Source organism: Ptiloglossa arizonensis, chromosome 13 (genome assembly GCF_051014685.1).
Source record: "Ptiloglossa arizonensis isolate GNS036 chromosome 13, iyPtiAriz1_principal, whole genome shotgun sequence".
Classification (NCBI taxonomy): Eukaryota; Metazoa; Arthropoda; class Insecta; order Hymenoptera; family Colletidae; genus Ptiloglossa; species Ptiloglossa arizonensis.
Window position 1 is genome coordinate 9,732,429 of NC_135060.1, and position 13,979 is coordinate 9,746,407.

Sequence of the window (13,979 nt, forward strand, 5' to 3'; positions counted from 1 at the left end):
ATGGAGAAAAAAAAAAAAGAACAGAATGGAGGCAAAACGGTGTGTAATCGACGCACGTTTCAGGTCGTCGTTGATGGTGATAAGTGGTGGGCGATCACGCTTTCACATCCACGCGAATTGCTCGGTCGCACGGTGCGGGGGTATATACGTGTTTCTAACCGTATCCCGTCTCGATTTTGCCCCCCTTTCGTTACCCCCGTTTCCCTGCCCCCTACCCCTCTCTTGTCCTTTATGATCCCTTTTTACCCCGGTATCACCGTGCGCGGATCGATACTACGTACGAGCATCGTTCCTCGTTAATTAGAAAGGTGATACCCATTAATTGTAGTTCGAGAATCGGCGGCCGCGTTTCGGTTCGCTTCACAATTAAGGCACGCTAATTGAACGCTTCCAATTATCAAGCCGAGACGGCGGGGTCGTTGGGTGGGCCACGGAGGAGAAAGAATCAGCTTCGTGGATACCAGGGGCCGATTCTCGAGCGTCTCGACGCGTCATCTGTCTCTTAACCGAATACAGCTTCACTTGTCACGCTCGTGCCCCCTTTTTTTTTAAAGATTCCGCGAAGATGATCTCGCGCGAGAACTTCGTCCCCCTTTTTGATTTCTCGGGTTTTTTCGAGGGTAGATCTCGTCGTGGAATCGACGGATATGAAAACACTGACGAGAGAAAGCCGGTCGTAGCTAACGATGCGTCGATAATTTACGATCGATCGTTAATGTGGACTTTGCACTTTCGACGCGTATCGTGGACGGTACACAGCGCGTGTAGCAAACGTTAAAATTTACATTGAACGCAGTTAAAGTCTAACAAAAAATTGGATCAGAGTTAGACGACTCCAATTCGATTGCCTATTTCATTTGACAAAAAGTACATTGAAGCTCGAATGCAGATAACGCGAACGTCGAGACGAATCGCAAATTTGATCGTTTCGGCGATACTCGATACAAGTGGTGTAATTTTACGATTAAATACAATGCGCGATATCGACTGGAAGATCTCCAGAATTAATAAGAAACAATCTTACGGCATCTCAACGATAAAAGGTAACCTTACCGGGTTAATTCGACCAACCACGCGAACAATTCATCGATCGTCTTCTCAGTCAACGTTTCGGTAATTCGAGCCGTATCGATACGTTCGCCCTGCTTTCGTTTTCCCGATCCTTTGGACTGTATTTTACGCGCGAGATTCGAATGCGTTCCCGCTCATCGATCGACGCGAGATAAGAATTCACGCAACGAGAACAGTGCCCGCTCACGGTGAAAAGTGTGCGGAATAGACGCGATACGGCAGTGAGAGCATGCTATCGGCCATTGCCGATAGCGGAGCGCTGTAAAAGGACTGCATCGATTAGGTCGATCTTGGTAATAAACACGAACGCTCGTGGTAATAGAATGTGGGCGTAGCGCGGTGTTAATGCACACCATACATCGCGTAGATTAGTTTATTCCCGTGGTACTTTCGGTGCCGGTTCCCCAGGAGCCTTTTTTACACCGATTATGAATCTCTGCAACGTTAGCGGCACGGGGACTCCTACAAGGACTCTTTATTCGTGTTACGTGACGCCCAGAATGGGGAATTTTTGCAACTTCGTTTTATCTTTCCGTTTCTACCTTTTGTTGCCGGTTCTAACAACCGATGGTGATAATCTGACCGGGTGAATAATTACCGTTTCTTTTTACGATACAATTCTCGACGAACGTTACCATGCACATTGTCACAGTCGCCTCGAATTTGCGTAAATATTTTTTTTACTTGCCCGACAGTTGTATCGAGATATTTGTTAAATTTAAGATCGTTGCGTTCCTTCGATGGCTTAAAATTCCATTTGGCGTGTGATAATTTTACCTTGCGTTGCATTTTCATTGAGAGAGAGAAACTAGCGAATTAGTCTCCATTTCGATTTTCATTGTGCGTTCGTTTAAAGAAAATTCCAATCGCGAGAAATTACTCAAAAATTCTTTTCTTTTCAACGTACATTGGATACACGATTCGAAAAGAAATGTAAAAATGGCCCATTTTTCGTGACGCGATGCACAATGTTCTGCGCACGAAATATCTTCTGATCGGTTTTAAAATAGAAAATAATACAAATTTCGCTGCGAATCTTGGAGAAATTGTAACGAGACACGGTCAGCTTGGTATAAAATTTCCACCGTCGAAATATAATGGTAAACGACGCCACTATGTTTTACATAATTAAACGGGCGGCGGTATGGCGCGATTCTGGAAACACGGTAAACGCATTTAGCGAATCAATCGGAATCCAACGGATGTGATTAGATTTCACGCACGACCGAAACTGACCGTTTTAGCAATTGATACGGCATAATACAGCATGGCCGTTTGAAATCGATAAGCGTGTATTGTTATACAGGGCCAGACTCGTCGTAATCGCTTCGACGGGGTATTAATATATTTCAGAGGAGCGATACGTTGCGAGCGGCGTATATCCGTGAAAGAATTCTTCAGCCCTCCATCTGAAAAAAATACGTATTACCGAAATATTTATTTATCGAAGTCTCTGCCGGAAGTACCCGCGAAAAATCGTTTAATCGAAACGAATACGCGCGACCTATACGGGATTAATTAACGAAATTTAATTTCGATCGAGCATCGCGCGCGACCGTGTATAAATAATCCATCGAACAATCCCGTGGATGTAATCGAAAACGGTGGTACGTTTTTTTTTTCTCAATTAAAGAATGACGATCGATCATCTGTTCGATGAAATATAAATCACGTTTCGAGCTCGTCGATTTTGCGATACTCGTCGCGTTCGATCCGCGATCGTGATCGATCGCGAAAAAAAAAAAATTGCGACGAAATCTCAGGGTCGAACTTAATCGTATTCCTCTGATAATAGATTATCAGTGGTCCCCCTACCGAATTATTAAAATCGTCTCATTGTGTTAAACCGCGCCGCGAATGCATTATCCCCCGACGCGGAGGCGACGTTGTAAATACCAACGGTGGGCCGCGGTTGTCTCTTTTTCGGCCTCTGTCGTGCGTTTCGCCCATCAAAAATTCAAGGGTGAAAATGGGAGTTGGATGGAGCGGGGAGAAGGTTGGATCTCAACGCGCTGGATAATGCATCGCGGGTCGGAACTGTCTGTCACGTGCAACCGCCGAGTCAGCCGACGTCGCTCTTCGTATTTCGTTGACTCTTCTTTCGTCACGGTTTGAAAGTGTTGCCATCACGCGTGTGCGAGATTCGTACAGTCTACTTTATCGACGCTTCTTCCATTCCCGCGACTGTCATTCACGGAATCGCGCGACGCGGTCAGAGTTTATCTTTTATTCACACCTCATGGGGAAAATATGAAATCTTTAAACGCGATATCGATCTATTTCTAACGGAGAACCCTCCGTGTGCGAAACAACATTTCAATTGTGAGAAGAAGAATTTTTCTGTTTTTCGCGTAGCATCTGCGGCAATGAGAATATTTATAATATATTCTCAAGGTGAATATTGTATTCGATTTCATTTTCTTAACGGTACACTCTTTCCTTCGTATTTGATCGATAAAGACGATCGCGATCGGTTCGCGAAACTATCTCGGGAAGATTCGAGGATTTTCTTTCTTACCATTTTCATCGCAAATTTCTACGACAATTTCCACTGCACTTTTACACGATGAAAACTCTTTATTTTTTTTTTGTCTTCGTCTTCTCTCGATTATTTTTCTTTCACTTCCAGTTGTTTCTATTGCGTCCGGAATACTATATACCTCTGTGCAACGAAAGCGTTACTATTATACGTATTCGCGGACACCGAAATACAGGCGAGTAATTCCGTTCCACGGTTCCAAATATGCACCCGTACGAATACGATCGGAAGAAAATCATTAAACCCTAATCGATCCAGACTCGTGTGTCGATTGTCGATATAGTCCACGCTACGTCATCTCTACCATTTTCATACGTCCACGGGGTGTTATAAAATCCTTGCAAGTGATTCGCTCGTCAAAAACGATCAAGAATTGGAAACGAACGGGGGAGAACGAGGAACGTAAAAAAAAAAAGGAAAAAAGAAAAAAAAAATTCGCTCGATTCCTAGGAACAGCCACCCACACCCCCGTTTCCAGTCGTCGGTGAACTATTTCGAAGCTGACCGTGCGCTTTTTTTAAATCGAAAACACGATGACTTTACGCTCGCGTAACCGGCCGCCATCGATCACCCCCGCAAATTGCTTTCGTAGAAAATTTTTTCTTCACCGGTTTGTCTCGAGCGACGCGCTCGCACGTACGAGAGGCTTGCCCCCTCGTAGCCCCCCGCTCTTCCATCCATCCACCTGCTCCAGTCCCCGGGAAAGTTCTCCAGAGCGAGAACTAACTCGACGCGGCTGGATTCCAAAGTACGGATTTGTTTTTCCACGTTGCTATTTACTTTTTCACGGCGGCGTGCACAGGATGAATGAGAAAGGGAAAACTCACCCCCTCTTCGAAGGGCGAAGGAACAGGCGGGTTCCCCTCTCTTTCTTCATTTTTTCCCTTTTTCTTCGCGCTCCTCCCGCATTCCGTACGACTGCGTAATTTCTATCGAAGGCCAATGACGAATGGTTATTGGAAATAAAGTTATGCGGCGCGCCAGGCGCTAATGTTGCGAAACGTTCGAAAACCGGGTGGTAAATTCGATTTACGAGCGACACCGTAAGTAGGCATTCTTCCGCGTGCCATTTTCGTACGTTCTATCGTCCTTGTACGGCTATTGCTTCGACACGGGTACCTGGTTACCCGCGAGATACCCGGCTAGCTAAAGTTACACGAGTACTCGAGTATCTCGCGAACACGCTGAGATGTACGAACCGATGATCGAGAATCTCGATCGGTCGATCGTGTAGCGATCATTTTCAATTAATATTGGTTTGTTCGGAGAGTGATTTCGTTTTCTAAAATGGAGAATATGTAATTTAAGAAAATGTTTATATAGTCTAAAAGAATCGTGTTTCATTTTCACCGAAAAAAAAATCTTTAGGTAATATCGAAATAATAACGAAATATAGACAAGAACTATGCTACTAACGAATATAGATAAAATTTATCCAAAGGAAGAAACATTTGAGAAGAATATATTTGTAAATTAGTTTCCTCATTACCGACATTATCTACCGATGTTATTTGAAACTAACGATATAGAATCGACCGTTTCATGTATAATATTTGGGTGTTTCATCTGTTTCGGAAGATCGTGTTCCAAAATGGAGAATATATAATTTAATAAAATGTTTATACACTCTAAAATAATCGTGTTTCATTTTCACAAAAAAAAAAAAAAACAAATTCACTTTCCTAACAACCCAATATTTAGGTACTCGAGGAATTTTTGTCCATTGTACTATCTCACCGGTTATCCGGGTACCCGAAGATTTCGCGATCACTAGCTTTACGTCGCGCTCTTCGCTTCTATTTTTTCTTTTTTTTTTCCCCACCCGGTGTATTATCGCCGAACGTGGAAGCACCGGGTGAAGAGATCGCGATTATGCTTGACGGGGGTATCTTTCGTTGTTCGAGTTCTCTCTCGTTGCCAATTAGCGGAGATCGCGCGCGGCCGAGATCCATTTTTACAGAGGGCGAGCGGAAACAGCGCAGCACACCCACCCGCGTCTCGTTTTCTCACGTAGGAGTATCCAGGTTGGACTTTGGAAAATCTCAGCCTCGCTCCGGGTTTTCGGTTTCTGGGTCAGCGTTGTCGAGAGGTCGGTGGCTCCCTTGCTTTTGAAAAATTCGCGGAATCCGCGCAAACGAGAACCAAGAGAACCGCGCGGAAAATTAAAGATACCCGGGAGAGAGACAGAGAGAGAACGGCCCTGCAATTGAACTCGTTCGACGTTCGTTCGATCGTCCTAGATTTTCCCTATTTCCCTCGCGGAAAGCCGTTCGGAACGCGTCGTTGGAACGAGGGAAAAACCGTGTACGGGTTAGTGCCCGTGAAATTTCGAAGGCGAATCCGATAGTCGGTGAATCGGAAAGGAAATTCGCCGAAGAGTCTCGTTATCTCGCTTTATATTACGCGTTCTCGTGTATACTGAGCGAATCGATGAAAACTGTTGTCCAAAGTGTCTCATCGATTCGAGCGAAAAACGTTTCGTACGAAGCACATTCTATTCGAGGATGCCTATTGAACGAACCTTTTGTATTTTCAGAGTACTGTACATTTTTTTTTTTGTCATTGAATTTGCTTTTCTTGACAATTACAACGCATTGGGAAAAAACAGTGTCGTTTAAGAAACTCAAGATCACTTTGATATCTTAAAATATAAGATACAAGAAATAAACAAAGCATTTTGATCGATTAGGTAACGGTTCTTATTCAATCGTCCTGTATAGAGTGTTCGTGAATCCTTGCGCGATAATGAATCGAAAATGTCGAATAAAGTTACTGTACATTAGGCAAATTCAATGATTCTTAACTAGAAAAGAATAGTATGACGTAGGAGAAGAGAAGTGAATCGAAAATTTAAAGGAATTATCGAGTGATTCGTTACCGGCAACACGACTGTGCCTCCAGAATTTCGTTATATAATTTTAGGAGCACAATTATGTTCCGGTGTATCAAATAATATACGTTTCGGGCTTGAAAATTCGATACCGAAGAGTTAACGAATATTGTCGATTTTATTGGAAGCACGATTGTCCCCTTGGAGTTTCGTAATAAAATTACGGAGGCACAGTCGTGTCGCTAGTAACGATGCTCTTCGATAATTTATATTAATTTTCGATCCATTCTTTAAAAGAGCAACGGTCCCCGATAGCGCCATCATCGAATCGATCTAATTTTTCGCGCGAAAATGGAGTAAAATTTTTCATTTCGTCGCGGGTCGATATCGAACATTTCATATTTCGAACGAAATTCATTCCCTGATAGGTCGTACGAAGTACACTCGATCGTGTGCTTATTCCACCAGTTTTCGAGATTGTCTCGAAAACAAAGGCACGTGTGAGGAAAAAAAAAAGAAAGAAATTTCGTTCCACGTTTTCGATTTATTTTCGCACGAGCTATTACCTCGTGTTCGATTGTACCATCCACGTCCTCGCTCGTTTCGCGTACAGATATACATTTTCCTTTTTTTTTTTTCACCGGGTGCATACTCGAGTAAGGCGGAGGATCATGCGCCAAAGGAGGAAATCCCGATAAAAGCAAGCGGCAAAACGGAAACGAAGAAGGTCCGAGACCCCGGTGAAAAAGAGAGTGGCAGTCGAAAATGCGCGAGCGGGGGATAAAGGTTCGCTTCCCCTTCGATGCTCATAGAAATTCCGTGGCGTTCGCGAGCAGTTCCCCGGGCCAGAACGCCGTAAGCAAAGTGCCACGTTCTCGTACATAACCATACATAACCGTCCGGGCAGATAAGGCAGGGTCGAGCCAGCCCGAGTAATGTATCTCGTAGACGTACAGAATGAAAATTTACATCTCAAGCTTTCGGCTATCACCGCGTTTAATGCGAATCGTTGTTCCGTGTACGCGTGACACAGTTTTTCTATTTTCTTCCTTTCTGTTACAGGGACAAGGTGTTCAGGTTGAATCTGAGCAACATCAGCCACTCCAACTGCGAGGTGAGTCTTCATCACCTAATCTACCTTTAGTTCTAATTCCATCTTTAACTGTTGCGAACTTTACGAAGTCGTGAATTGAAAAATTGGTGTGTCACTTTAAAAAGTCTGTAGTTTATTACCGAAGAATGTTTCTAATTTAAAGAATACATCACTGAGGAAAGTATCGTCTATTGGATGCTGAATTTAGACTCTTTCCGAAGGTACGAACATTATTGGAAACTCTAACCACGATGTTTGTAGTCGCGAAATATTTCCTTATGCTACACCTCGGGATAGTTCTCTTCGGGTCTCAATGATACGCAAATATTTACAACATAATACACGATTAAATAGAAAACGGGTAAGTCTACTCTGGTAACACCTGTTTAACGATTCGCATTTATCACCCCACCGGTGTTAAAACTAGAGAAGTTGCGACTCGAAATCAAGATTCTCGTTGCAATTTTAAAACAGTAACGAGAGCAAATCTCCGTTCGTGGACATCGATCTCTGAACGTAATACTCGCGTTTAATTTTACGTTTAACTCGAGCCGGGTCTCTCTCCCGATTCGAATACAGTATCAAAGTCCCGAAAGCACCTTCTGTCGTAGGATCACGCTTCGATTAGCATCAAACGTCGCGTAACGCTTGACCCCCTCGTCTCGTTCGACGATGAAACGCGGCTACGGTCGTAAATCCGAAAACGGTCTTCGCTGTTCCCCATAAAACTGTCAATCACGTCGACCGGAACGTCGCCTACATCATCGCGACAGCTGACGACTCTCCGCCGCTAAGCGATCCATTGTGGAAGAACAGTGCGTGCCCCGATTTTTCCACGCACTCTTTCACTCGGCTTTTCTTTCATTCCGCCTGGGATATACCGGCGCGTCTGTGCACCGTATCGAACAATCGACGTCGAGCTTAATGCACGCTCGCTGAAAATGGACTCGCTCGCGATGAAATTCCGTGACGTTTCGCGACGGAAGCCTTTTTAGAGCGTGGTTTCCACGTACGCGAAACGAAAGAGAATTTTCATGTTTAGAGAATCGCGTTTTAATCCCGAGACAAGGTAAAAGGTGGCAGAGTAGGCACTCCCTTTGTCGCGTTCGAACCATCGTTTCGTACTCTCGCGCTTTGTTTCGAAATGAAATAAATTGGCAAGTCTCACTCGCTTTTAATCGAGTAGAACAATTACGCGTTTATAAATAATTCCTTGTCAATTCTTGTCGAAGCAAACTCGTAGAGATTCCTATAACAGTTCGATGTACATAATTTTCTACTTTTTGCATACAGATACTTTCAACCGTTTCGAAACGTGCGAAAAGTCGCACAAATTCTTCGCAACGAATAGAACTATTTATTTTCAAATAATCTCCACTTGTTTCTCTATAAGACGTTATTCCTTTGTATATTCGATTTCGAACGTTGAATTTCAATATCGATGAAAAATCGTACCTACACGATAAGAGTTCAAGATGCGCTTATAACGAATAGAAGCGATTTGAAAGCTAATGATTAATCACGAGGCAATTTCCTATCGATCGAACGCAAATCCTCTTTCTCTATTTCTCCCCTAGGTTTCTACCTTCTCGGAGCGTGTTGTACTCCTCTCGGAGCTGCGTCTACTCGTTAAATTTTTCGCACGCACAGGTGCGCATCCTATTCAACGGCGCAAAGCGCGGCGTTCGTTTTCAGGGGGATACGGGACCGGTTCGTTCGTCGAGATTGAATTGGAATTGCTTTGTCGAAGCCGACGTTGGCGACGCCGACGTTAGCGTACCGGTGGTCAACTACAGTCCGATTGTTGGTACTGTTGGGAAAGGAAAATTGCTTTTTAACCCTCTCCAGCGATCGCAGGGGTTTGGGGAGGCTCGAGATGGTCGGCTGAACGCCACTTCCTTTCGGTTCGCTGCAATGGTTTTTACGAAGACCGAAATCCGATCTCTGGAGCGTCGGGTGCGCGCGGGCGCGCGCGAGCTCGTCCTTTTGTCTTCGTTCGCCAGTTACTCGAAACGCCTCGATCGAAATTGCTATTAACCTTCATTCCGCCACTTCTTCCGTCGTCTTCGTTTCTGCCGCTCCTTTTGTCCACGATCGGGGACGGGCTCGATAATGGGTTATCTCGAACGGCCAACGAGTCTGACTTTCGATTTGTATTATACTTCGGAGAAGCGTCTCTAACTTCATCTCCGACTTCGTCCCAATTGCTCATAGGTTTACTACCGAGAGCGTTCATCTCTTCGCTTTCTCCGTTCCTCTTCAATCGAGATTTTCGTATTATTGGACGTCTTTGTCGCGCACAATGATACAGCGTGCTTACAGGGTGCTGTAATTAATTCAAACATAGGAAAAATGTCATGCTCGGAGATTTTTATTTTAAGAAATACTTTCGTATTTCTAAAAAAACGAAAAGATTAACGAACGATTCTTCTCGTTCAATATTAATGAAGAAAAACATAGACGTTCTGGATACGAAATCCCGGACGAGTCTTCGTTTAGTAATATTTCGCTACGTTCGATTTTCAATTAGTAAGGTTTAGTAACGCTCGACACAGTCTTCTAAAAATATAACGCACATCGTATATTCGTAAAATGTTCTCAATTGAATTTGCACAACACGACGAAGCTACGACTGGTTAACGAGCTTTGACACGCGAATAGGAACAACGATTCGCTCGGTTCGAATCGGTTTTTCGAAAATCTATCGTTCGATTCAAGTAATTTCTTCGATTTTGTAACACGTGTCCGGAACTCGGAGATCGCGCGACGATCAATCGTTACTATTCACCCGCACGTTTTTCATTTAATTTCTTTTTCGAACGACTACGCAATGGCGTCTCGATATCGAAATATTACCCTCGTGTTTCGCTACGAAAATATTACGAGTCGAATCTCGTCAATTTCGAAACTCGCGATTTTTTCTAAATGATCGACGAGATTCGCGTCGGGTTGATCGAAAAAAAAAAAGAGAAAAAAACGGTAGGGGTGGAACGTGGAAACGAAATAAATAATTGCGGCGCGGGGGTTGTGCGCGACGCTCTCGGCCAAGTACGCCGGAGTTAGGGCAACGCTCGTACCGGTGAAAGTATTTGTGTACGTCGAAACAAGAAGAGCTGCAGTTATTGACGACAAGCGGGGATAACGAGCGCTCGGGACGTTATTAAATTTTGAGTGGATTGCAGCCAATAAATTGAACGGCGTGTTACACTCGAACCGCGCGTGACGCGCGCGGCGGTGGCGAACATTTTCGAGCGGAGCGGGGACGGTAACGGGGCAGTTCTCCGAAACGTTTCGACGTGTAACGAATGAATCAAGGACAGCCGGGGAGCGAACCGAGGGAAAACAGTTTTCGAGGTATCGGACGTACATCGAAAGAGTAGCTTTTCACGTATCTTTACCTTCTACGGTCCATTGAAATCGGCCATTGAATTCCACCGGATTCCCCCGAGGGAAAAGTTTCCAACGCGAAGAAAAAAAAAGAAAGAAAGAAAGAAAGAAAAAAAAAATGGCCTTTCTCGATACGCGCGCTCTATGGTCGGGCACAAAGAACGGTGAAACGACGCTCCGCCATAGGGGAGGAAACGACAATTCGAAAATGCAATTATTCGGGCAACGTATCGTTGGTCGTGCCACCTGTCGCGAAACCGAAAACCACCCCAAATAGAGAGGGGAGAAATAAAAAAAAAAGAAAAAGAAAAAAATATACCCGAGCTGGGAGAGAGCGAAAGTAGAGAGAGCCACGGTCGGGCCTTGTTCTCGCCGCCGCTCCGGCCAGATGCGACAATTGTGACGACACGAAACATAATTTAAAAGCGCGGAACAACGCGATCACTGGACGGGCCGAGAGCTGGAAAAAAGGGTGACCGCTCGAGTTTCATTCTTTCGCCGTACCGACCAAAATGGATCGAGTTTCTCCAGCGAGGCAGGCCTTTTTTCTTTGATTATTATCGCGCGAATCGTAAATTGAAGCGCGCGAAAAATTCGCGCGTCGGATTTCTTCTGTGTCGACGCCCGGGAAGAAAGAGGGGAGGAATTTCGCGATCCGATTGTTCGATAAAAGGATATTGCGTTGAAACGCTGTCTGAAATTTGCCGCTGAAAAGCGTCCATTACGATCGTGAAAATTAAGGGAAGCGGACCGTATCGTTCGGACTCGCGTGGACTAATTACAAGTTTCGAGGAGAAAAATTTTTAAGAAACGAAGCAAAACTCGATTTATTATCCCGGAGAACGCGAGTTTCAAAAACGTACGATTCGAAGTGTACCTATAATGTTCGAGAGCCGAAATAATTCAAAGATTTAGTCCAAGAGTTCCGCGAATGAATCTCGAGTGGAGAAATTCAAACGAAATCTGCATAAAATTCGTATTACGCTCGGTCGAAAAATTCTATTAGTCCTTCCTTATAAACATTAATTTAATACGAGAACCGAGCTTTTAAGTTCTTCCTTCCTGGAACGTTTTTCGAGCGCTTTGAACGGAGGTTGAGGTCGCGAGACCACCAATGGGAATTTTTTGGCCTCTTTTCCTGAATTTTGCACAAGCCTCGCGCGAGTCTGCTGCACGATCCGTGCACACATGCAACGCGGGAATGTTCACACGTCCTTAACTTGGGGATAACCGGCACACAGTTCTGTGGTTTGAAGCTATTCGAAATTTGCCGTAGAAACCTTTGACGTTCGTATACCTCGCCAAGTACGCGTCGAGCTTCTTCGAATTTTCGAAAAACAATAAAGTGTGCCTCGTGTTCCTAAATTACTCGTAATCTAATTTAAACTTGCTGGAACGCGCACAACACGGCGAACCCACGAATATTCCAATCGGTTATTCTTTGTACGAAGACTTTTAGATTAATTAATAATAATTAATAATAATGAAGTCGTCTCTAGTTTCGACAGCTTTCGATGGATTCCAATTTTGGTGAACACGTTGCACTGTTTTCGTAGTATCTAGAAAATGGATCGCGACATGAAATTCGACGTACGATTTTACGATTCGAAAGCATCCGCAAAAAAAAGTTAGGGTAAAAATCTCGACTCCTCCGCGATCTAATTCGATGTTTGTGGTGTACACGGGTACGATGAAACACTGCGATCGAGATCTCCGATACGCGGGGATTTTAAATCTCGAGAACAGCGAAGAAATCACGTTCGTATTATAAACCCAGTTCACGTTGCCGTGTAAACCGCGAAAAGGAAAGCAACGGGAAAATATCGTTCCATAAATTGATTATACTGTGACAATATTTGGAACAAACTGATCCGGGGTCCCGATGTTGCTTCTCGCGAGCGGATACGAATCGATGAAAACTTGATCTTTTACCGTGGCGCGTTATGAAATCGTATCGCGCAGAAGTTATTCAACGTGAACGGTTCCGGCGGAACGGTTCCAATAAAATTCCATCGCGAAGCTAACGTTACCGCGTAGTTCGGTTCCATGGAGAATTAGAGCGAGCGCGGTTTCGGTTTCGTTCGATGTGGCAACGCTGACGCTTCGAACATTAACATATCGAACACCTCGGTTTTGGTAATCGATTCACGTTCCGGTTTTTCTCTCCTGAAATTTCAACTTTCTTCGCGGAACGATAAACCACCATCTCCGTAGTGTCTCGGTAAATTTGTCTCGGTAAAAATTCGGTCCCAGGTGTTTCACCATCCACGAAGAATAATCTCGTTAAAATCCTCGTCCCGATTAGCAAACAGAAGGGGCTAATTGTTTCCGGGTGAATTTTAATCCACCTCATTAGGACGACCAATCACGACGAAACAGATGGAACACCGAAGAAATCCCGTCTACCCGGAAAACGAGTAATTTTGACGTTCGTTCGATTCCGGTTCGATTTCAATTTTATCGTCGATAAATGCAAATAGTCCCACGGTACGAAGGGTCTCCTCTCCGTTCGGAGGACAAAGTTCCCCGGTCTCGGTTGTCGTTACCTGGAGGAGTCTGGTGGCCGCGTAGCAGTAGGAAACGTCAGCTTGGAGCCCTTTCTAGGGTTAGGTTCGGGGGAAAGTTTACATACTTTGCTTTGCGAGAGGCAAACGCGGGTCGGGGTTTGGGGCGGAGAGCGGTTATCCCTTTCCTCGGCGCTGAGACCATGAAAAGTTCGCGAAAGTTGGCTGGCCTGGGCGCAGTTACAATGAAATCCCATTGCGAGGCCTGGTGTTGCCACCGCAGAGTTCGATTCCGTGGAGAATTAACGGGAATGGGATTTCGATTTTACTCGCGGTGGTGGCGTGGTAACGTAGCCGTAAAACGTTAGCGCAGGCTCAGCCAGGCCGCAGAACCGTCCAACCCCCCTCTGACAAAACCCCAGGGGTGTTCCGCGTAAACGGGGTGGGGGAGGGAGCTGTTACGCGGCGGCGAATGGGAGGCGGAAAAAAAAGAAGAAAAAAAAAAGAAAAAAAAAAGAACGCGACGGCGGCCCCAGGAAACGTAAGAAGGCGGAC

At 44.8% G+C, this 13,979-nt stretch overlaps 1 protein-coding gene across 2 annotated transcripts in view; it reads left to right on the plus strand.

Annotated features, from left to right (window-relative positions):
- The window catches only part of Sema2a (Semaphorin 2a), a 345,009-nt gene that overhangs the window by 279,200 nt on the left and 51,830 nt on the right, over positions 1-13,979 (plus strand). For both annotated transcript variants that reach the window (XM_076325512.1, XM_076325511.1), the window contains exon 3: positions 7,503-7,554. In XM_076325512.1, coding sequence (XP_076181627.1) covers positions 7,503-7,554 — 52 coding nt within the window. The remainder of the gene's footprint in view (positions 1-7,502; positions 7,555-13,979) is intronic.